General features: G+C 38.9%; 1 protein-coding gene across 3 annotated transcripts in view; it reads left to right on the top strand.

Moving 5' to 3' along the window:
• The window catches only part of aspscr1 (ASPSCR1 tether for SLC2A4, UBX domain containing), a 212,660-nt gene that overhangs the window by 126,913 nt on the left and 63,526 nt on the right, over positions 1–22,221 (top strand). For all 3 annotated transcript variants that reach the window (XM_060844791.1, XM_060844789.1, XM_060844790.1), the window contains 5 exons: positions 2,050–2,195; positions 6,349–6,430; positions 8,439–8,505; positions 15,023–15,085; positions 19,820–19,872. In XM_060844791.1, the coding sequence (XP_060700774.1) occupies positions 2,050–2,195; positions 6,349–6,430; positions 8,439–8,505; positions 15,023–15,085; positions 19,820–19,872 (411 nt within the window). The remainder of the gene's footprint in view (positions 1–2,049; positions 2,196–6,348; positions 6,431–8,438; positions 8,506–15,022; positions 15,086–19,819; positions 19,873–22,221) is intronic.

The raw sequence follows: 22,221 nt of genomic DNA, 5'->3' as shown, positions 1-22,221 counted from the left end.
GACAGGATTTGAACCTGGGTCTCTGGATTAAATGTCCAGCAAAAAAAAAATACTTGGCCATTACCTCCCCTGGGTATATCTAAAGGTTTCATGTTCTGCCATTTTATAAGATCATGGCTGATCTGTTAGTGGCCATCACTCTACTTTCTTGCCTACTCTCAATAGCCTTTGATTCCCTTGGTAGTTAAATATCTGTCTAAATGTTGTTTTTCATGCTTATTTTCTCCATATTTGTTTTATTACAAGGATTGACAGATATTTTGATATATTGTTTTCAGCATTCCATTCTGTAAGTTCCCGCAAAGGTTTGTTTTGTTAGTTTAAATGATTGATAACTGCAGGCAAGCCAGCATGTTTGTTCCCAGGGGAGCCCGCTTTTTTCAGAATCCAGTTGTTAATTATACAAAATGCAATTCGGGTAAACTACCAGTGCTTAACCAGAATACCACAAACCCAAAACAGTCAAATGTTGACAAATTCATCAGATTACATTTATTTCTAAATATTCTGTCATTTTTTTCTCTTTGTTGTGGTAAATGCAATGAAAATCTTGTTCCAATTAAATTTTCTGCCTGAAGAATCCTTTTTTTTAAACAAGGGATATAAATGGGGTAACTTGGAGAGTAAGAAAAAGAGTAAAATAATGCAGTTATTGAATTCTGAAACAAAAGTAAAGTAGCACATAGGTGAGGCATCTGTGGATGAAGCAGGCGCATAGCATTTCAATCATGCGCACTTCCTTAGAACTGAATAACAATAATACAAGAGCTTGCAAGGCCACTTCAGAATGCAGGTTGTGAAATCCAACTGAAAGGTGGATGAGGAAAAACAGTATCACGTTGTCAGGAAAATAAATTGATGGCGAATAAAATGCTGAAATTGAGATTGGAAAACGATCATATGCCAGAAATTATATCAGCACAACACAAAAGATACATGATATTTCTGAGCCATTCTCTGAATATGTGAAGCTAAAGATCGAGAGAGAGGGAGGCAGAATAAAAGTGTGAAGAACTGATGAAGCAGTGTAAACCTCAGTGACCTGTTAGAGGAACAAACAGGAATATACGACAAGATTTCAGGTTTGGGAGGAAATTCACTTAAGGATGAAAAGGGGGTAACAAATTTCCAATGAAAACTGATCCTGTCATTTAGGCCTATTCTGATCTTTGAACAATCTCTAAGTTATTGCTGAAGTGATTGACTAAAATTCTAAAAGAGTCAATCTGATTGCTGTGGATGACTTCTATACTTCATTCAAACACAGATTAATCTAAAACTACCTGAATTGTCTTTGCCATGTTGCAATGTAGGAAACACAATGGGCAACTTTCACTGTGCAAGTTTGAATAAACAGCAACATAATGATGACCAGATGGTCTGCTTTTATTGATGATTGGGGGGGTAGCTAATGGACTGGACACTGAAAGAATTCCCCTGTTCCTCCTCACAATAGTGCTATAGGATCTCTGGATTCCATCCAAGGGCAAACAGGATATCAGTTCAGTGTCAGGTTGGATTGACAGTACTTCCAACACACACACACACACACACACACACACTACTGCATTAAAGCATCAACCGAGCTTGTGTACTCTGGAGTTGGGCTCTTCAACATAAAATTGCTACTTAACTAAGGATGGCAGCTGAGTTTGTGACATTTGTTCAAGTAAAAACCTGGGAAGAGAATGTTGGTGGTCAGTGTACCATCATAGTTTATTTTTTGTGTATACAGCCAATTTCTTTGAGCATATGAACCCTTGAAATGTACTTAGTATAGGATACCATGTGCATAAGATGACCAGTTTGAGCAGAAAAATTTGGGTTGATGGAAGATATTTGGCAAATTATTTGACTCTGATGACAACACAGTCAGCTTAATCATTGTGGATATTTTTATTCACTTAGAATAAACTTTTCAAAGTGTTCTCCCTGTGTTTACCCCAAGGGAGTTGAGGCAAGCTATGTTTCTCCCAGTATCATTATTGCTAAGAATTTGGTGGCATAAAACTGTTCATGTGAATACAATTTGATTGTTTTCTATTCAAGCCCGTTGACAGAGAGCCACTTGTTTACCATTTGGATGGAAAGAATCCTGTTCAAGAATCAAGTGGTTTTGAGGAACTTCCTGATGAATTCTTTGAAGTTACCATAGATGATGTTAGAAAACGTTTTGCTCAACTGAAAAGTGAAAGGTAATGCTTTTGCTGTACATTATCACAGTATTATTAAAGGCAAGCAATTGTACAAGTATCTCTTGATCTAATTCGTAGTTATTGAGTGTACAACTCTATGGAACTTAACAGTATCAACTTCTGGCTTTGACTCCACTAGTTTTTGTCAGGTACTTTCCTCACTGGAGACAGAACAGTGGGATTGTTCATTTACTACTACAAACCGTTGAAAGCAATCACCTGTGTGTGCCAGTGAAAAGTATTAGGCTTGTCTAGAGAGGATATTTTGTTTGGAATCTGTGACAGCAACTTGTGGATAATATAAACAATGTCCAGGCTGGCCTCAAGTCTCATTCCACTATTTAGTGTTAACATTGCATGTTTTCCCCAAGATTAGACACTGTCCCAGCCAGGCTAATGAAGTTACAAGTATCACTTTGCACTTATTATACATTAGGGGATCTCCATTCTCTGTTAATGTGCAATATGAGCAGAATAAATAGGAAGGAAGCCATAATTTAGAGGAAAGTTGACGTTTTGGCTGTAACCTTTCAGCACTGGGTGGTGGGTGTAGCGGAAGCTCCAGCTTCCCCTACACCCACCCTCAGGCAGGAAGAAGGGTTACACCAGAAACGTAGACTTCTCTACCTCCTGATGCTGCCTGGCTTGCTGTGTTCTTCCTCCCTCCTGCCTGTCTACTTTGGATTCCAGCATCAGCAGTTTTTTTTGTCTTTAACCATATTTTAGAGGAAATGCAGCTTTATGATTTACATACTGTAATTCTCCTGGATATTTATTGCATAGTAGCACCAGAAGATAGTAATTATGTGTGGTACATGCTAACTTTTTATTAGAATGCTTATTGGATTTGTACGTGATTTTTTAGTATGAGCAATTTAATCAATTGATGAACAAAAGTTGTTACCTGATTTATTTTATTTAGTCTTAACATTCAGTTTTCTAATATTACAAAGATTCGGAAAACTAAATATTCTGGTAAAAACAAAAGCTCCATCAGTTCCTTGGTTAGTCTATTTTAGCCTGCCTTGAAGAAGTTTTCCTCCTCTCTCTACAAGAATCTCAGGGAGTCCCTCTCCCACTGCAACTCCCAGATCATTTCCTCTGCCCTGAAGCTCTTCAACCTCTGCCTTTATTCCTGATGAAGGGCTTTTGCCCGAAACGTCGATTTCGCTGCTCGTTGGATGCTGCCTGAACTGCTGTGCTCTTCCAGCACCACTGATCCAAATGTACGTTGATGCCGTGTGGTTGGAGGGTCCCAAGGCAGAAGATGAAGCGTTCTTCCTCCAGGGATTGGGTGGCTAGGATTTCACAGTGGAGGAGGCCCAGGATTTGCATGCCCTTGACAGAGTGGTAGGGGGCATTGTAGTGTTTGGCCACAGGGCGATGGGATTGTTTGGTGCATGTGTCTCAGGGATGTTTTCTGAAACATTCTGCGAGTTGCCATCCTGTCTCCCCAATGTAGAGAAAGCCACATCGAGATCAACGGACACATTGGATGAGGTATTTGGATGTGCAGGAAGATCTCTGCCAGATATAGAAAGATCCTTTGGGGCCTTGAATGGAGGTGTGGGGCCAGGTGTGGATGCACCTCTAGTGATGGCAAGGGAAGGTGCTGGAGGTGGAAGGTGGGTTGGTGGGGAGCGTGGACCTAACAAGGGAATGGTCTCTGCAGAATTCAGATAGGGGTGGGGAAAGAAATATATCTCTGCTGATGGGATCTGACTTAGGTGGTAGAAATGGCAGAGGATGTGCTGTATCTGGAGGTTGGTGGGGTGGAAGGTGAGGACCAAGGATTTCTATCCTTGTTGTGGTTAAAGGGGTGAGGTTCAAGGAGAGAGGTGTGAGAAGTGAAGGATATGTGCTGGAGGGCGTTGTTAACAATATGAGAGGGGAAATTGCAGTCCTTGAAGTAGGAGGCAACCTGGGATGTTCTGGAGTGGAATTTTTCCTCCTGGAAGCAGATACTGTGGAGTAATTGGGGGTAAGGGATAACATTTTTATAGAAGGGGGGTTGAGGAGGGTGTGGGGGAGGTTTGTAGTCTAGTTGTGGGAGTTGGTGGGTATGGAGACTGAGGGGTCTAGGAAAGGGAGGGAGATGTCGTAGATGGTTCAGGTGAACCTGAGGTCAGGGTGGAAGGTGTTCGTGAAGTTGATGAACTGTTCAGCCTCCTCGTGGGAGCACGAGGTGGCACCGATACAGTCATCAATATAGTGGAGGAAGAGGTGGGGAATGGTGCCAGTGTAACTATGGTAGATGGACTGTTCCATGTATCCGACGAAAAGGCAGGCATACCTGGGGCTCATGCAGGTGCCCATGGCTACCCCTTTGGTCTGAAGAATGTGGGATGATTTAAAGGAGAAGTTGTTGAGGGTGAGGACCAGTTCAGCCACTCGAAGGAGTGTGTTGGTGGAGGGGTACTAATTGGGTCGGCAGGAGAGAAAGAAATGGAGGGCTTGGATGTCTTAGAGTTATAGAGATGTATAGCATGGAAACAGACCCTTCGGTCCAACCCGTCCATGCCGAACAGATATCCCAACCCAATCTAGTCCCACCTGCCAGCACCCGGCCCATGTCCCTCCAAATCCTTCCTATTCATATACCCATCAAAATGCCTCTTAAATGTTGCAATTGTACCAGCTTCCACCACATCCTCTGGCAGGTCATTCCATACACGTACTACCCTCTGCGTGAAAAAGTTGCCCCTTAGGTCTCTTTTATATCTTTCCCCTCTCACCCTAAACCTATGCCCTCTAGTTCTGAACTGCCCGACCCCAGGGAAAAGACTTTGTCTATTTATCCTATCCATGCCCCTCATAATTTTGTAAACCTCTAAAAAAGGTCAACCCTCAGCCTCCGACACTCCACGGAAAACAGCCCCAGCCTGTTCAGCCTCTCCCTGTAGCTCAGATCCTCCAACCCTGGCAACATCCTTGTAAATCGTTTCTGAACCCTTTCAAGTTTCACAACATCTTTCCGACAGGAAGGAGACCAGAATTGCACGCAGTATTCCAAAGGTGGCCTAACCAATGTCCTGTACAGCTGCAACATGATCTCCCAACTCCTGTACTCAATACTCTGACCAATAAAGGAAAGCATTCCAAATGCCTTCTTCACTATCCTATCTACCTGCGACTCCACTTTCAAGGAGCTATGAACCTGCACTCCAAGGTCTCTTTGTTCAGCAACACTCCCTAGGACCTTACCGTTAAGTGTATAAGTCCTGCTAAGATTTGCTTTCCCAAAATGCAGGACTTCGCATTTATCTGAATTAAACTCCATCTGCCACTTCTCAGCCCATTGGCCCATCTGGTCCAGATCCTGTTGTAATCTGAGGTAACCCTCTTCGCTGCCCACTACACCTCCAATTTTGGGGTCATCTGCAAACTTACTAACTGTACCTCTTTTCAATGGCGGATGGACATGTACAGGGGCTGGATGTCCATGGTGAAGAGGAGGTGTTGGGGGCAGGGGAAACAAAATTCATGGAGGTGGAGGATGTGAGTGGTGTCACAAATCTATGTGGGGAGTTTCTGGACCAAGGGGGACAAGACAGTATCAAGATATGAGGAGATAAGTTCGGTGAGGCAGGAGCAGGTGGAAACGATAGGTTGACCGGGGCAGTCAGGTTTGTGAATTTTGGGTAAGAGATAGAATGGGGTGGTGTGGAGTTCCGGGACTGAGGTTGGAGGCTGTGTTTGGGAGATCCCCTGAGGTGATGAGATTGTGAATGGTCTGGGAGGTGAAGTCATAGTCGAGGTGGCAGTAGGAGGAGATGTCCATGAGTTGACGTCTGGCTTCAGCAGTGTAGAGGTCAGCGCACCAAACTGGGAGCCAAGGCCACAGTCTCAGCATGAAGGGACCGCCCTTTAGATCTGAGGTAAGCATGAATGTATTGCTGCAGAAGGCTGTGGAGGTCAGGTCATTGAGTGTTTTTAAGACAGAGATATGTCCTTGATTAGGAAGGAGATCAAGAATTATGAGGCAAAGCAGGTGAATGGGGTTGAGAAACATCAGCCACGATTGAATGGTGGAGCAGACTTGATAGGCTGAATGGCCTGATTTCTGCTCCTGTGACTTACTGTCTTATGGTCTATCAGGATTAGGATGCGAGGAAAGAAAATTTGCTAAATTTTAATAAACACTTTCTTTCAGGCGACGTCTTGAAGAGGCTCCGTTGATGACAAAATCGATGAGAGAAATTTACATGAAAGAAAAGACAGAGCGCTATCCTAAGGTTAGTCGAAGTCCCATTTCCTGAAAAGCAGTAAAATCATGCATCATTGATTAACTTTCATGAATTGAGTTAAATTTTTACATTGAGAGATTTGGTAGAATATTGTTTGTGTTAAAGTTATTAGTATTCTAACAACCCTCCCATGTGAAACATTATTTCTCCCTTTTCAATCTTCTAGCCATTATGCGTATGTATGTAGTTTGTCAACCAGTAGAAACAATGTTCTACACCTTTCTCCATTCCAGTGTTGTTTTTAAAGCCCTGCTTTGGAATTCTTGAGACCCTATAAAGAAAAAACTTCAATTTAAGCATGTAATTATGGCATAGTTAAGGCATCATGATTTTCATAATTTCTCTAGTTTCATATCATTCCACTAATGCACTTGCCTGAGCTTTCTGGGATGCGTACCTTCTCGGCCTGATAATATTTCAAGTATCAGTCTAATTTCCTTTCCCAATGTAATATGTAGTTAAAAATTTATTGTTGTAATGTCTATTTCACCTTGCTTTAGGCCGCCCCCATCACATTTTCTTCTCTCCTCAATTTAAAGGAAGGAAGCAAAATGTATAAGGCATTTCTTCATTTCCAAACCCAAATAAATTCCTTCAACTCTGAGTAGTCCCATTCTCCTCTGTCTCATCACTTTCAAGCACTCATAAGGGTTTGTTATTTCTCTTACATTGACCACCTCTCTTAGACATAGCTGACATTTTTATTGAAAGAAGATCACTATCTTGAATTTAAATTGTGTTCTTGCTAGAGCTGAATTATGATATTAGTGATCAAAATAATTACTTGCATTTTGCCAAATTGTGTATACTTTGGCTACATAAGATATTGAAATTTAAGAAGATGCTACACCAAATATCTGATTAAAAATTGAACTGTTGTTTATAAGAATAAAAGTGGATCATTTAGGTCTAATCTGCTTGACATGATGTGGAAACTTTGCCATGAAATTCTTTAGAAATGATGATATCGATTGCAGTATCTTGTAGCTGTACTAGAACCTTTGTTCAGTTGCTTGAAGTTCTCTGTTGACTATTGCATTTTAAAGCAGATACAAATCTTATTCATCAATCGTCTGTGATTTTAAGGGAAAAATGTGTGTTGTAAAACACTCTTGTTTAACAAATTCATTTCAGGCAAAGATTTTAAAATGAAGTTGAAAGAGACTTAAAAAGTGATGTCAACGCAAGCTAACAAAATAAAATTGGATATTGTAATTTTAATTTAAAACACTTTGCAGGGACATTTGAAATAAATGTTGCAAAAAGAATTGTTTTTGTATGATTAAGTATGCATATGTATATATGCGTGCATAATTTAAGTCATCAACGTACAGAGGGGAGAGAGAAGTCTCTGGTTTATCTTAAATATCTGAGCAACTCATCTGCAGTATTGATTTAACCCTTGCAATATTTTCTGATGCTTCTCAAATATTTTCCCAAAACTCAATCCAAACGTAAAAATCGGCAGGCACAAATGTTTACTAATTTCTTTGTTTTCATCTACACTAAAGAGTTTAAGCTTTCATTTGCTTTTTCTTTCTCATGCAATAATATTCTGCAGCCACATTTGATGGCTTGAAAGGCGCAATTTAGAGCAGAATATTTTGTGTCAAAAATATGTACAGATGTTACTCTGGCTTCAACTTATTTTTTGTTTGTGACGAAGTATTGTGCAACTTTGAGCTGCTTCTTTGCCATTGTGGTTCAGAACAATCAGACCAAGGGAATTAATTGAGCTCCTTCCTATTTGAAAGTTATGATTAATTTATTTGAACAGATTGTTGGAACTGAACTATTTTAGCTTCTTGTGTGTCAAAGGTGACAATAGAGTAGTAATTTTTTTAATAGCCATTTGCTATATACTTCTATTTAAGCAACATAAGGAAGTATATCAGTATTATAAAGAAGTATTCCAGAGTTATTCAAATATTCTTTTCATGTAACTTGCAAATAAACAATTCTAACTTAATTTTACTTGTTTTGTTTGATTAACTAGGTTGTTCTAAGAGTGCAGTTTCCTGACAGATATGTCTTGCAAGGTTTCTTCAGACCCCTTGAAACAGGTGAATTTTCTGTATGTTTACAGTTTTTTTAAGGAAATACAGTGAAGAGCAGACTCCTGGCCAAACATAGAAGGGGAGTTTTATATTTGCTTTCTCTCATTTCATACCTGAAAATTCCGAACTGTGTCAGTATCATAATGATAAAAATGTGTGCCTTGCTCAAGATGCCACATATCTCTCATCAGCAGATTCAGATTCACCTCAATCTGAGTACAGACATCCATTCTTCACTCTGTAAGACCTGACAGTGCAAGCAAATAATAAGTCCGAGACTTTCACTACTTGGTCTCAGCTCGAATTAAATTCAGTCTGTCCCAATAAGAGAGACTGCCAATTCAACCATGTGGCAACTTGGAAGGAATCTTAGAATCACATTTTTGTTCAAATTCACATAAAGTGAACTGCTTGATCCAGAACCACAGGGGAGGTAATAAACAATACAGCAACATTTTGAAGTGCGAAGCTTCATTCCAAATGTGGTGGGGTGAGATCTAAAATTCTTAGTACAGGTTGTATAAACAAGTGATGCCCTGTAAATCAGGTTACTTTAATCTTTCAGCAGGTGCAGGGAAACTCCTGTTTTCCACATACCAACCAGAGCTTAAATTTTCATCCATGTTGCAGCAATAATATATGTTCACAAATATGCCACAAATAGTCAAACATCAGATGTAATCTCATTGTTATGATATTAATCCCTAAAGTCCTAGTATAATCATCTGAAGTGTCATTTACCAGTTCTGTTTGTCCTACTTCTTTTTCTTATGTTGCTGCTGAAAGCTAGGTGGTTTGGCCGTGCTGAATTGCCCATAGTATCCAGGGATGTGCAGACTAGATGGGTTAGCCATGGGAACTGTGGGGTTATAAGGATAGAGTATGGTGCTGGGCCTGCGTGGGATGCTCTTCAGAAGGTCAGTATGGACTCGATGGGCCTGCTTCAACACTGTAGGGGTTCTGTGATTCTGTGAAAGCTTGGTTTTTCTAAACATATGCCTTTTTGGTGATGGACCAATTTTAAATGCCTAACTATCATTAATTTTTTAAAAAGTTGCTTTAGAAGTATTGCCAGCCAATTAAAAATCTTTAAGTTGGAACATTCATGTGGTTGTATCGTAGACATAAAGCTTGAGTGCCAACCCACTCAATTAAATCTCTGCTAGATAAATAATATCAGTGTAATGAATAAAGCCAGTTTATTTTCATACCTCGATGTGGCATTTGTGTCCAATAAGAAATAGTGAATTTATAATGCCCTTTACAGGTGATAGCTATATCTCAGATCTTAGTAAAATTATGAATACACTTAACCAAATTTATGAAATCCTATGGCATTATTGAATAAAATGCTGATTAACCAACCTCCATTTTCATTTTGCATATATTGTTACCCTGAGGTGGTCAGCAACTTGCTCATTCACTAACCTAATTGAGTTGTATTACTTTTTACTTTGTATTAGTTGTGGGAACCGATAATGTTCTTAGCCATATCTAATTAGACCTGCAGAGGGTGTCTTATACTTTAACTTGAAGATTGAGATTACCAGTGAACATGTTAATGCATAGAATGAGTTGATCTTACACAAGCACACAGAATATTAGATGATAACCTACGAGATGATTATAAAATGAAATTGCAGCATAATTACAGCTCATCTTAACTCCATCCTCGCCTCCATTTAATAAAAGTTAACATGAAATAATTTCACATTTTTGCCTCCACTTTCCTAGAAATCCATATTCTGCATGTTGCTATAGCTTTGTGTGAAATAGAATGTCTTAATTTCACTTTTAAACATACCATTGGCTACTTTGAAATATCTCTTTCTCTACTCTTGTAATTTATTGAATTTATTATGTAAGACTGCTCTGGGTTTAAATTTTCCAATCCATAAATCTTGTAGTATATCTTCTAAGCCAGGGTTGTGATCCCATGTGGGCTTGAGAGCAGAAATTATGAGATTGAGCTCTGAGAAAGCAGTAGCATTCGAGTAACTATTGTAATACTATTGTATGCACACTGTAACTGGCTCTGCTCTCTTTTTCCTTCTTTTTTGCTGAAAATTCCTTTGCTTTTAGATCCAATCAGGGCTCAATTGTCCCTGAATGCTTCTAGAAACAAAGTTTTTTTTCCAAAAGGCCTGAACAGACCTGTACAGTAATTATCTCAAAACTTAAAGTATCTTTTAATCGAAAACCAATTGGTCCTGAATGGTTTAGCAGCACCCTTAGCAATTACACATGCTCAATTAGGATCACTAGGTATCAAGAGAGCCCCTTGCATAAAAAGCAAGGTATGCAAAATACGTTAGTATCTGCTGTTACATTTCCCTGGTTTGACATTATTACTGTGCTACTTGGCCAGTATGGTGTCACTCTTCTGGAAGCATTCCAATTCTTGAATTACTGACAATTGTAGCTAAACATATACCACAGACATTTGAATCATTCAGCAGAAAAAAGTCACCACAGTGTCACCATGTGTGACACAGTGCAGGGAAGATGGCAGCATTTGTTAGGAACAGAGAATAAATGAAGCCAGCTGCATTAAAATTACTAGGTTTTCTAAAGACTGAATCCTTTCAGTTTGATTCAATGTGAAGAAATTTACATTTCTTGTTTATCTCTCATATATGTTAAGTTCTCAAATTGGGAAATTAATGATTATTTGTAGAAAATCTCGTTTGGAAGCACAATGTAGTGGACTCCAGAGTGTATAAATGGACCTATATCAATGGCTGTTCTGAGTTACAAAATTCAGAGCAGCAAGGCTGCAAGCAAGTATGCAACACAAGCATACTCATCAGTCAATGTCTGGTGAAAAAGCAACTTGCGATAATAGCCATTCAGCAAGAACTCGGTGTACAAACTTTGCTACTGTTGTAGAACAATCAACATTTAAATAATTGGCCTCAGGTTTAAAGTTGAACACCTCGAGACTAAGGGCTTTTTTTTTTACAAACAACTGTGTAGCCTATTCTTCCTGCTGTTCCTGATACTTAGCTTTTAAACATATTACCTGTGATGTGTGTTTGTTACACTTCTAATATTTTTTCAGGACTCATGCATAATAAAATTCCTCTTTCACTTGAAAAATGGCCCTTGTAATTTGGCTCCTGCATTTTGATTTAACAAAAATATAATAGCTGGCTGAGAAGTGGCAGATGGAGTTTAATTCAGATAAACGCGAGGTGCTGCATTTTGGGAAAGCAAATCTTAGCAGGACTTATACACTTGATGGTGGAGTCGCAGGTAGCTAGGATAGTGAAGAAGGGTCAGAGTATTGAGTACAGGAGTTGGGAGGTCATGTGGCTGTACAGGATATTGGTTAGGCCACTGTTGGAATATTGCGTGCAATTCTGGTCTCCATCATATTGGAAAGATATTGTGAAACTTGAAAGGGTTCAGAAAAGATTTACAAGGATGTTGCCAGGATTGCTGCATTTAAGCTGTAGGGAGAGGCTGAACAGGCTGGGGCTGTTTTCCCTGGAGCGTCTGAGGCTGAGGGGTGACCTTATAGAGGTTTACAAAATTATGAGGGGCATGGCTAGGGTAAATAAGCAAAGTCTTTTCCCTGGGGTCGGGGAGTCCAGAACTCGAGGGCATAGGTTTAAGGGTAAGGGGGGGGAAAACTATAAAAGAGACCTGAGGGGCAACTTTTTCTCACAGAGGGTGGTACCAGAGGAATTGGTGGAGTCTGGTACAATTGCAACATTTAAGAAGCATTTGGATGAGTATATGAATAGGAAAGGTTTGGAGGGATATGAGCCAGATGCTGGCAGGTGTGACTAGATTGGGTTGGGATAACTGGTCGGCATGGATGGGTTGGACCGAAGGGTCTGTTTCCATGCTGTAGAGTCTCTTTGACTCTATAACTGAGAGTGAGGGTTAAAGAGGGAGCTGATCACCCCTTTTCACCTGGTTATAAGAACAGTACTATCATCTTTTTCATGTTGGGAATGGTATTCACAGGGAAATTCAAGGTTTTACCATGAATTTCATTTGAAATGTGAGAACTGGAGAAGTTAGTACATTTCCCAATTTTTGCATTCCCAAGAAATGACATGATATAAAGTTTTTACTCTGCTATAACAATAGGGTAAAATCTTTTATTGCTCTGAAACATTTTGATCAGTTCCCATTGTTACCACTCCCTTTTGCATGCAGCAAAAGCAGCAGACTGGGCTGAGAACCTCCTGGTTTTGGACAGCGTCCAAAAGCAGGACAGTTTGCTGGAGGGAATCCCATAGTCTACAAAGATGAGAGAGCCTGAAGGACCTTCCAAACATCAGGCAGCTGATGGCGTGCTGGATGGCTTTCTGCCAGATTTTGGCCCCTGGGCCATGAAGACTGAGCTGACGCCACAGGAAAGGTCAGTGTTATTTGAGATCCCTCCAGCAGGGACTGTGGGGAGTGAGGGGCAGGAATGTCAGAAACACACACACACACACACGTGCGCGCGCGCCAACACATCGTCCCCACTACAAACACCCAGGTTTAGTCTCATGATTATACAGGCAGATTAGTGCAGGCCAACTCTTTCTTGTCCCACTTGGAATTGAAATAATTGCAGTCCAGGCGGCATGAGGATTATTTGACCACTTAACAGCCTCAGTTTTCAGCAGGGAGGGAGGGTGGAGCTTGCATCTTCCCGCCCAGAGCTTAATTCAGGCAAAGGAGAGAAAAAATGATGAAATTCTGCTCCTCCAACATCCCACCTAAATAAATTCACTTCCCCCTTTCCAGTCTGCTGCCTCTGGGACCAGACAATTATATCCTGAGTGTCAAAAGTGAGTGTTTGATTGACTGACATACTAAGTCAGTCATTCAGATGGTTAACTCAATATTTAAGCTTTTACACTTTAATTGGTGTTTCAGGTGATTCACCAACTCAAGTGAATGCTATGCCAAAAGCCAAATAATGTGATGCCTGAAATCCCGCCAAATTGAGTTCGTAATTGAGGCTGATGTATCCCAAATAAAAATCGATTGACTTTGTTACGTTCTGCATTCTGCTCATGATGTGGTTGTCATGTCCGAAATGGAGAAAAAAATTGAATTTTCAACTATTTCACATTCACATTCCAAACTAATGGGCTTGAAGATATTTTGGAATTTTCTGGGTTACGTTGGAATGTCCAATCTTAAATGTGTGAACTGACAAAAGTAAAAGTGATAAAATGTTGTAAAGTAGTTATAGAAATTGCTTTAGTGGAAGTGAGGACTGCAGATGCTGGAGATTAGAGTTGAGAGTGTTGTGCTGGAAAAGCACAGCAGGTCAGGCAGCATACGAGGCGCAGGAAAACCAACACTGCGGGCAAAAGCCCTTCATCAGGAAATTGATTTACCTATCCAAGTAGTATTTTTCTGCTCCCAATAATAAAATAAGGTTGGGACTGTGAGGGAACAGGTGATTCTGTTGAAACCATTTCAAGGCAGCTAGTGTTTCTGAATAATAGATTTGTTAACTGGAGAGGTTACAGTACTTTGCAAGTGAATTTTATTAATATAGAAATCTTATTAGTCTTAATCTTCTTCCAATATATAATAAACTTTTTAGTTGAATCATTCAAGTTTTCAGATAAATATCATTTTAGTACCTGTCTGTATCTCTTGCACACTTACTAAAAATCTATATTCTATACATTGAAGAAATACCATAAACAAATAAGGCTGTGTACTTAATTCTCATAGTTGAAGTAAAAAGTAGAATGCGTTGATTTACCATGGCTGAGCCCATTTCTAAGTGTGTAAGAACATGTTCAAGTTACTTTGCAATTATTGGAAAATTAAAAGCTTGCTTATTATTTATATGTGGAATGATGAGCTTAAATGATGACTGCAATGTATCTTATAGTGACCATAAGACCACCAGTGTAGAAATACAAGAACAGGATGTGACAGCAAAGAGATTATGCTCTGTAAATTACTGGTAAGGCCTCAGTTGGGAGTATTGTGCACAATTTGGGGCACCACAATTCAAGAAAAATGTAAAGACCTTAAAGAAGTTTGAGAGGAGTTTGATCAGGAAGTTACCAGCATTGAGGCAATTCAGTTAGAGGAAGTATGGAAAGAGTAAGATCAGACAAGATGATAAAGGTTGACCTAATAGAGGTTCTTATGATGATTTATAGTTTTAAGGGAGAAACTGTTCCCTCTGTAGTAGGTCAGTAGCCAGAAACCATGAGATCCAAATGGTTGCTAAGAATTATTTCATTTGAGTTTTTTAGGATCTGCAATGCTGTTATCAGCATAGATAATGGAAGTTGTTTCCATAGTTGTTTTAAAGGGGAATTGTGAAAGGTATTTGCAGAGCTGCAGACAAAATGTGGGAATTTTGGATTCAACGCACAACTTTCATGAGCTGGCATACCTGGTAAACCGAAGGGCCTCTATTTGTGATGTAGGTTTCTATGAAAGTCGTTATCACGGATTCATTTGAATTATAACACTGTAAACCATCAAGTGATACTTGTGCTGAGACCAAGTTTTGTAAATGAGTTTCTTTTTTCGCCAACAGTTGGAGCACTGATTGAATTTGTGAAAATGCATCTGGTTGATCCAGCAATTTCATTTTATTTATGTAAGTAAAGTGATCACTATAGCTGAATATGCAATCATTGGGCAAAGTAAGATATATTCCATGTTATTGATTTCTTTTGGAGGTTGGACGTTCTTCACTGATGACTTTTCAGTTTGTGAAATGGCCATGAAGACGTGTAGGCTCGTACAACTCTCAGATGATGCAACCAAGACTGGTTAGCTCACCCTCTAGAAAGCATTTAAAATTCAGACCTCCACTTCTGTGTACATTTTGTAGTCAAATTTGTCACTTGTTTTTGAACAAGCAAAGTTTGAACATGAATATTTGTTGTGTTGTATTTCAGAAAGTTAGAAACATACAATATAAACGTTGAAAATAAGAGAAGTAAAAAGGCACATCAGGTCTGTGCCAAAATCGGTCTCCCAACTATTTTAATTCCATTTTGCAGCACTTGGTTTACAACATTGTCTGCCTTGGCATTTCAAGTGTACGTCTAAATACTTGTTGAATGTTCTGAGTATTTCTGCCTCTATCACCCTTACAGGCAGCGGGTTCTAGACTCCCACCTCCCTCTGAGGGGGGGGAAAGGAATCCTTACATCCCTCTAAAATCTGTGCCCCTTACCTTAAATCTATGCCCCCCATCATTGATCCCTTCATCAAGGTTAAAGTTCCTTCCTGTCTTCCCTGATTATACCTCATAATTTTGCACATCTCAATCATGTACTCCCTCAGTCGCCTCTACTTCAGTCTCAAACTGTTCAATTTCTTTTCATAACTAAACTTTCCAGCCCTGGCAACATCCTGGTAAATCTACTCTGCACCCTCTCCAGTGCTAATCACATCCCTCCTTTAACGTGGTTTCTGGAATTGCACATAATCCTCTTTGCTGTGGCCTAACCAGCATTTTATACATTTCCAGCATAACCTCCCTGCTCTTGCCTTTGTCAGCAGGTCGTAAAGTTAAGTATTCCATATGCCTCCTTAACCACCGTATCTACCTGCCCCGCTACCTGAAGAGACCAGTGGGTATGCACACCAAGGACCTTCTCATCCTGGTTGCTTCCCAGGGTTCTACTGTTCATCATATAATCCCTTGCCTTGTTTGTAGGCCATTTAGTCTCTCAAGCCTGCTCTGCCAATCAATATTATAGTGCCTGATCATCCAACTCAGCACCCTTCACCCATTTTATCTCCCTATCTTTTGTTTTCCTTAACTCCTTGAAAATGTTCACTGTTTTGGAATCGATTGATCTCCGTGGCAGAGAATTCCACAAGCACACCACACTCTGGGTGAAAACAAATCTCCTTGTCTCAGTCTTAAGTGACCAATCCCATACCATTTGACTGTGAATCCTGCTACTGGACTCTCCAATCATTGAGTACATCCTTCTTCTGTTTACACTGTCTAGTCATAGAGATGTACAGCATGGAAACAGACCTTTTGGTCCAACTCGTCCATGCCAATCAGGTATTCCACATTAATCTTAGCCCCATTTCCCAGCATTTGGCCAATATCCCTTTATACCCTTCATATTCATCCATATGCCTTTTAAATGTTGTAATAGTACCAACCTCCACCTCAGGGAGTTATTCCATGCAAGCATAACCCTCTGTGTAAAAATATTGTCCCTCAGGTCATTTGTAAACCTCCTGCTCCTCTTCTTTCCCCCCTTCCCCCACCCCAATTTAAACCTATGCTCTCTAGTTTTGGACTCCCCTGCTCTGGGGAAAAAACCTTGGCTATTCAGTCTATCCAAGCCCCTCATGATTTTACAAATTTCCAAAAGGTCACCTCTCAGCCTCTGACTCTCCAGGTAAAAATAGCCCCAGCCTATACAACCTCTTCCACAGCTTGAAGCCTCCAACTCTGGCAGTATCCTTAAAGTATTTTCTGAACCATTTCAAGTTTTACAGCATCTTCTCTATAACAAGGACACCGGAATTGAACACAGTATTCCAAAAGCAGCCGAGCCAATATCCTGGATAGTGGCAACTCCAAACTCCTATGTTCCTGTTAAAATTTTATAGATTTCTATGAAATAGATTTGTCTAATCTCCAGTGGATATAGTCTAACTGGTCTAGTCTCTTTCAGTACATCAGTCCTGCCGTCTGGGGGAATTAGCCTGGTACGTCTTCATTTCACTCCCTCCAGAACATCCTTACTCAAATAAATAAACCAAAACTGCACAAATTTGCATTCTTCACCAACCATCATACTACTAATTCAGGTTCCTTTTTATTTTAGATTTCTAAGGATGATGATACTTTCCTGAATGAAATCATTCATAGTTATGATCAATTCTGAAATGTTACAATTTATAAAATAAAACAATTCTTAAAATACATTATAACAAAATATTAAGCTGGGCATAATTCCTTTAATGTGGTCTAAAGTGAAGCACTTATTAAGAAATGCCCTACTGGGTAGCTAATTAGCTATATTAATTATTGAGTACACATCAAAACATCAGTCATTGAAGGATATTATTTGTTTTCGACTGATATCTTTTTAATTTAGTTTACATTGCCATCTAACTTAAAATTGATTAACATAAAGTTTATTCTAAAATGTTAGATTCATCTTTAGTTTCAAACCAGCTGAATAAATGTCTTTGGTAAGATTCTTTATACCTTTACCTCTTATAATCATTCCCATTTTATTGGTTAGAATGGTTCACCAGAACTTGGTGAATTTCACGTCTAACCTGTTTTTAGCTCCTCGCCTTTTTAGGAGTGTTTGAAGACAGGTCTTTGTTGTGGTCTCAAAATGTGTAGCATTTCTTGTCATTAATTTCAGTTGAGAATTATATTTATGTATCCATCTGTTTCTTTCTCCATCAACCATATCCCAAAACTAAAGAATATCAAATGTGGTGTATGGGCCCACAATAAAATCATGCATTCACCACAAAATCCCAAAACATCATCTGAACCTTTTTTTAAAATACACAACACATTTGTGCGACATATGTGAAAAGTTGAGATGGTCTGGAGACACTCAATGCTCAGTTTCTCATTGACTATTTGGGAATAGATAACCTTGGATATTTGCAGTAAGAAATAAATGACAACTAACTAATACATTTGAGTAATCAATTCTCTTTTGGAACCAAATTTAACTTGAGAAGGGATTGAAATAATGACAATGTAGTGGTTTTTAAAGATCAAAATAAGAAAGCCTCTCCAAGGATAAGATACTTTTTAGAGCCATCAGCAGAGATTCTCAACTTTTCATCATTTTAAGATCATCTCATTGCTAATTGAAAATAAAAATTGGTATACTTCACAAATAAGGAATCTAATTTTGATTAACACAACAGAGAAATCAGGTGAGGATGCAGCAAACTGACTTGGCAACACAGTACAATGCTGAGGAAAACCTGTATTCTGCACCTTTAAAAATATAAAATTAAATTGTACTGCTAAACTAGATCACTACAAAAATGCAGATTGTAGCTTCAAGGTGACTTGTAGAAGTGAAAAAATTGGCATAAGCAAAGTAACTATTTTGCTTCACCAAAAGTTATTGTTCATGGTCATGAGTAACCATCTAAAAGCAAGCAGTTATTATTTTGTTTGGACTGATCCCACTTGGATCTGACCTTGACATGTCAAACCATAGTTGGAACATATTCACTGATGGATTTTGTTCCTATCTCTCGACTGGGACTATGACAAGAATCCATTCTTGCAGCCTCATTTGCGGATCTGGAGCCAGGTTGAATGTAGAGTTACAAGTCATCAGCCTCCCTCCTCCTCAACCCCTCCAGTGCCTGTCTGCTATCATAATGCTTGTCTGACATACTATCTTATTTGTCCCCTGCTCTCTTCTCCTCACCATTAGCAAGCATAGTTTCACCCCATCCTGGCCTCACACTCTAAGATTGTCTCCTCCTTTAATAGAAGAAAGTGAGGACTGCAGATGCTGGAGATCAGAGCTGAAAATGTGTTGCTGGAAAAGCGCAGCAGGTCAGGCAGCATCCAAGGAGCAGGAGAATCGACGTTTCGGGCATGAGCCCAGATTCCTGAAGAAGGGCTCATGCCCGAAACATCGATTCTCCTGCTCCTTGGATGCTGCCTGACCTGTTGCGCTTTTCCAGCAACACATTTTCAGCTCCTCCTTCAATAGATGCCATTTGGACAGGTTATTATCTCTTCCTGTGATTTGGCATTCATCTGTCTCCTCTGTTAAATGCAGCTTGATTATTTTAATTCTGATTATGTTACACTGATGTGTAATTTCAAAATGGTGGTTAGTTTTGACAAGATACAATAATCATAGAACTTATGTCTAATACCACCATTTCAAGACTTAAAAATTAAAAAAAGGTAAAAGAATCAGATCAAACCCCCTTTCTCTTAGAGGGAATTTATGTAAGGACGGTTTTCTATTCAGTGATTCTATTCCCAAGTTTTTGGGACATTGTGCCATTTAGTCATTGTAAAATTCCTTCCCAAAAGCACATTATTAATTAAGCAATGTATTGTGTTTGATGCCTAATTGGCAACAGATAGGGCACAAAATAAAATGTGCACTTCTATTTTGGCTTTAGGGAGCTGTGCTGGAGCTCAGTTTGTTTTTTCACTTGGTTTAAAGGATGTGGTAGTAACAGTTCCTCTTTAAATGTTAATGAATGTGTCAAGGTTAAGATTGGTACACTACTGTAGATTGGCATTTTCACTCTATATTGTACTTGTATCACTATTTCTCAGATCAGCAAATGAATCTATTGAGATTACTTTATAATCATCATGGTTTCTATTTTGTAGTTAAAACACCACCTAAAGTGCTTCTTGATAAACCAACTGCAACACTTTTCGAGGTAAGAGTGCCGACATCTGTATTGGTTGTTCTTCAGAATTTAACTCATGTTGATTATTTGTCGCATTAATGTGCGATTGATTGGAAGCCATCTTGTCTGAATAACTACTTATTTATGATATGTTAACATTTTTCACTTGGCTTTATGGCCTTATTCATGATCTATGAACAGTTTAGAACTTTGGGGAAAAGCCAAGTGCTTGATGCTTGCTATTTCTGAGTAGATCTCAGGTTTTTTTTACTGTTGAAGATTGGAGAATGGTGCAAGAAGAAAGTAGTCTAAAATTTAACAGTTGCTCAGATGAACAACTGTGTATTAGAAAAGCGACATACTGCAGATGCTGGAAATCTGGAACAAATGCCGGAAATGTCAGGATGTCTAGTAACACATATGGAGAGTGAAACATTGAGATTTCATGTTGATGGCAGTGAAACATAGGAAATAGGAAGAGAAGTAGACCATTAACCCCTTTGGGGCTACTCCACTATTCAATATGATGTTGGCTGATCCATCCAACTCAGGACCCCATTCCCATTTATGCTCCACACCCTTTGACCCCTTTAGCCCTAAGAACTGTATATATCTCTTTTTTGAAAGCATTCAATGTTTTGGCCTCAACTCATTTTTGTGGTAGAAAATTTCAATAGCTCACCACTATCTGGATGAAGAAATCTCTTATCTCAGTCCTAAATGACTTAACCATATCTTTTAACTGTGACCCTTTATTCTGGACTCCCTGGCCAGGAATATCCTTGCTGTCTTTACACTGTCTAGTCCTGTTATAATTTCGTAGGTCTCTATGAGATTCTACCTTGCATTCTTCTAAACTCCAGTGAATATAGTTCTAACTGATCCAGTATCTCCTCACACATCAGTCCTGACATTCCAGGACTGGAAAACGTTGAGTTGTAATGGCTTTTAAGTGAGTACCATTTTCTCCATCTTCCTTTTTGAGTGTAGCATCATTGTTGCTGTTCTGATGAAGGTAGTCTCTGTGACATGGTATGACTGTAGGCACAATATTCAAAACTGTACAGAACATTTTCTTAATTCTTTGTGCTGTTACAAAAACCCAAACTTTCATATTCAGAGTTCATGAAACTAAAAACTAAGCATTGTGAATGATGTGTTTGGAAACTTTTTTTTAAATTAATTTTCTGGAAACCAGCTGGAGTGCTTACTAATGATGAGCAATCTTATTGTGTTGACATTGCTTCAAAGAATTAAAGTTCCCTTTTAATGGTTGTATTATATAAAAGATTATGCATAATTAATAACAGAAATCTAATTACAGATTTGTAATTAAAGTGGTTATCCCATGTATACTTGTGTTTTCAATTTGAAAGATGATTCAGAATATCTTAATTAGCTCAAGATATATAAGGGTGGGTATATTGTTTGTGGATGCCTACATGTTTTTTAATATAACTGTTCCCTTCAGCCCACAGACAATTTGTCTAATAGGTTACTACGTTCAGGTTTGCTTGATTTTGTGGCCTTTGGGCTGCGATGGCTCTCATACAATGCATATTTGATTTTCTCTATTGACATTGCTATGTATTAGCTTTGACTTCTCAAACTCCAAAGAATTTGATTTAGAAGGCTACAATCATACCTGTTTTTTTTAATTACCAACATGTCATTTTCATGAGTGTAAAAGTATTGCTGGATGATCAGAAGCTAAGCAGCTGTGTGATGCTAGAATCCCAATATGCCAAAAAAAGACTACCTTGTGATTGCTGACTATTGATGCTTAGTTCAAAGTCACACGACAACAGGTAATAGCCCACCAGGTTTGTTTGGAATCACAAGCTTATGGAGCACTGCTCCTTCGACAGGTGAAATAGCTGATGAAGGAGTAGCCCTCCAAAAGCTTGTGATTTCAAATAAACCTGGTGTAAGGTGATTTCTGATTTTGTCCACCCCAGTCCAACATTGGCACCTCATATCATGGCAATATTGATGATTAGTGGATCAATATGTTTGTAATTTTGTTGGCTTTGATAGCTTGTCTTAACGTTTGTATAAGATAATTTTAATGAATATGTTTGTTAACTTTATAAATGATTGAGTTTATTACAATAGCTCCAAATTATATTGTCATACCTTTGAATATATTTGCTTGTATTGATAGACAATATACATTATAAATTTGCTCTTCATTTGTTTCCTTAATACCTTAATATGTAAAAAGGATTAGTACTGAACTGTATATCACAATTGATTGGGGGGGCTGGAGTTTACACTGTCCTGTGATCTGAAGTAGAGTCACATTATACTCTAACTTCAAATTCATTTCCTTCTCCACAAATGCTGTAAAAACTATGGAGTTTCTCCAACATTTTCTCT

The sequence above is a fragment of the Hemiscyllium ocellatum genome, chromosome 25 (assembly GCF_020745735.1).
Source record: "Hemiscyllium ocellatum isolate sHemOce1 chromosome 25, sHemOce1.pat.X.cur, whole genome shotgun sequence".
Classification (NCBI taxonomy): Eukaryota; Metazoa; Chordata; class Chondrichthyes; order Orectolobiformes; family Hemiscylliidae; genus Hemiscyllium; species Hemiscyllium ocellatum.
This window is presented reverse-complemented; position numbering and strand designations above follow the sequence as displayed.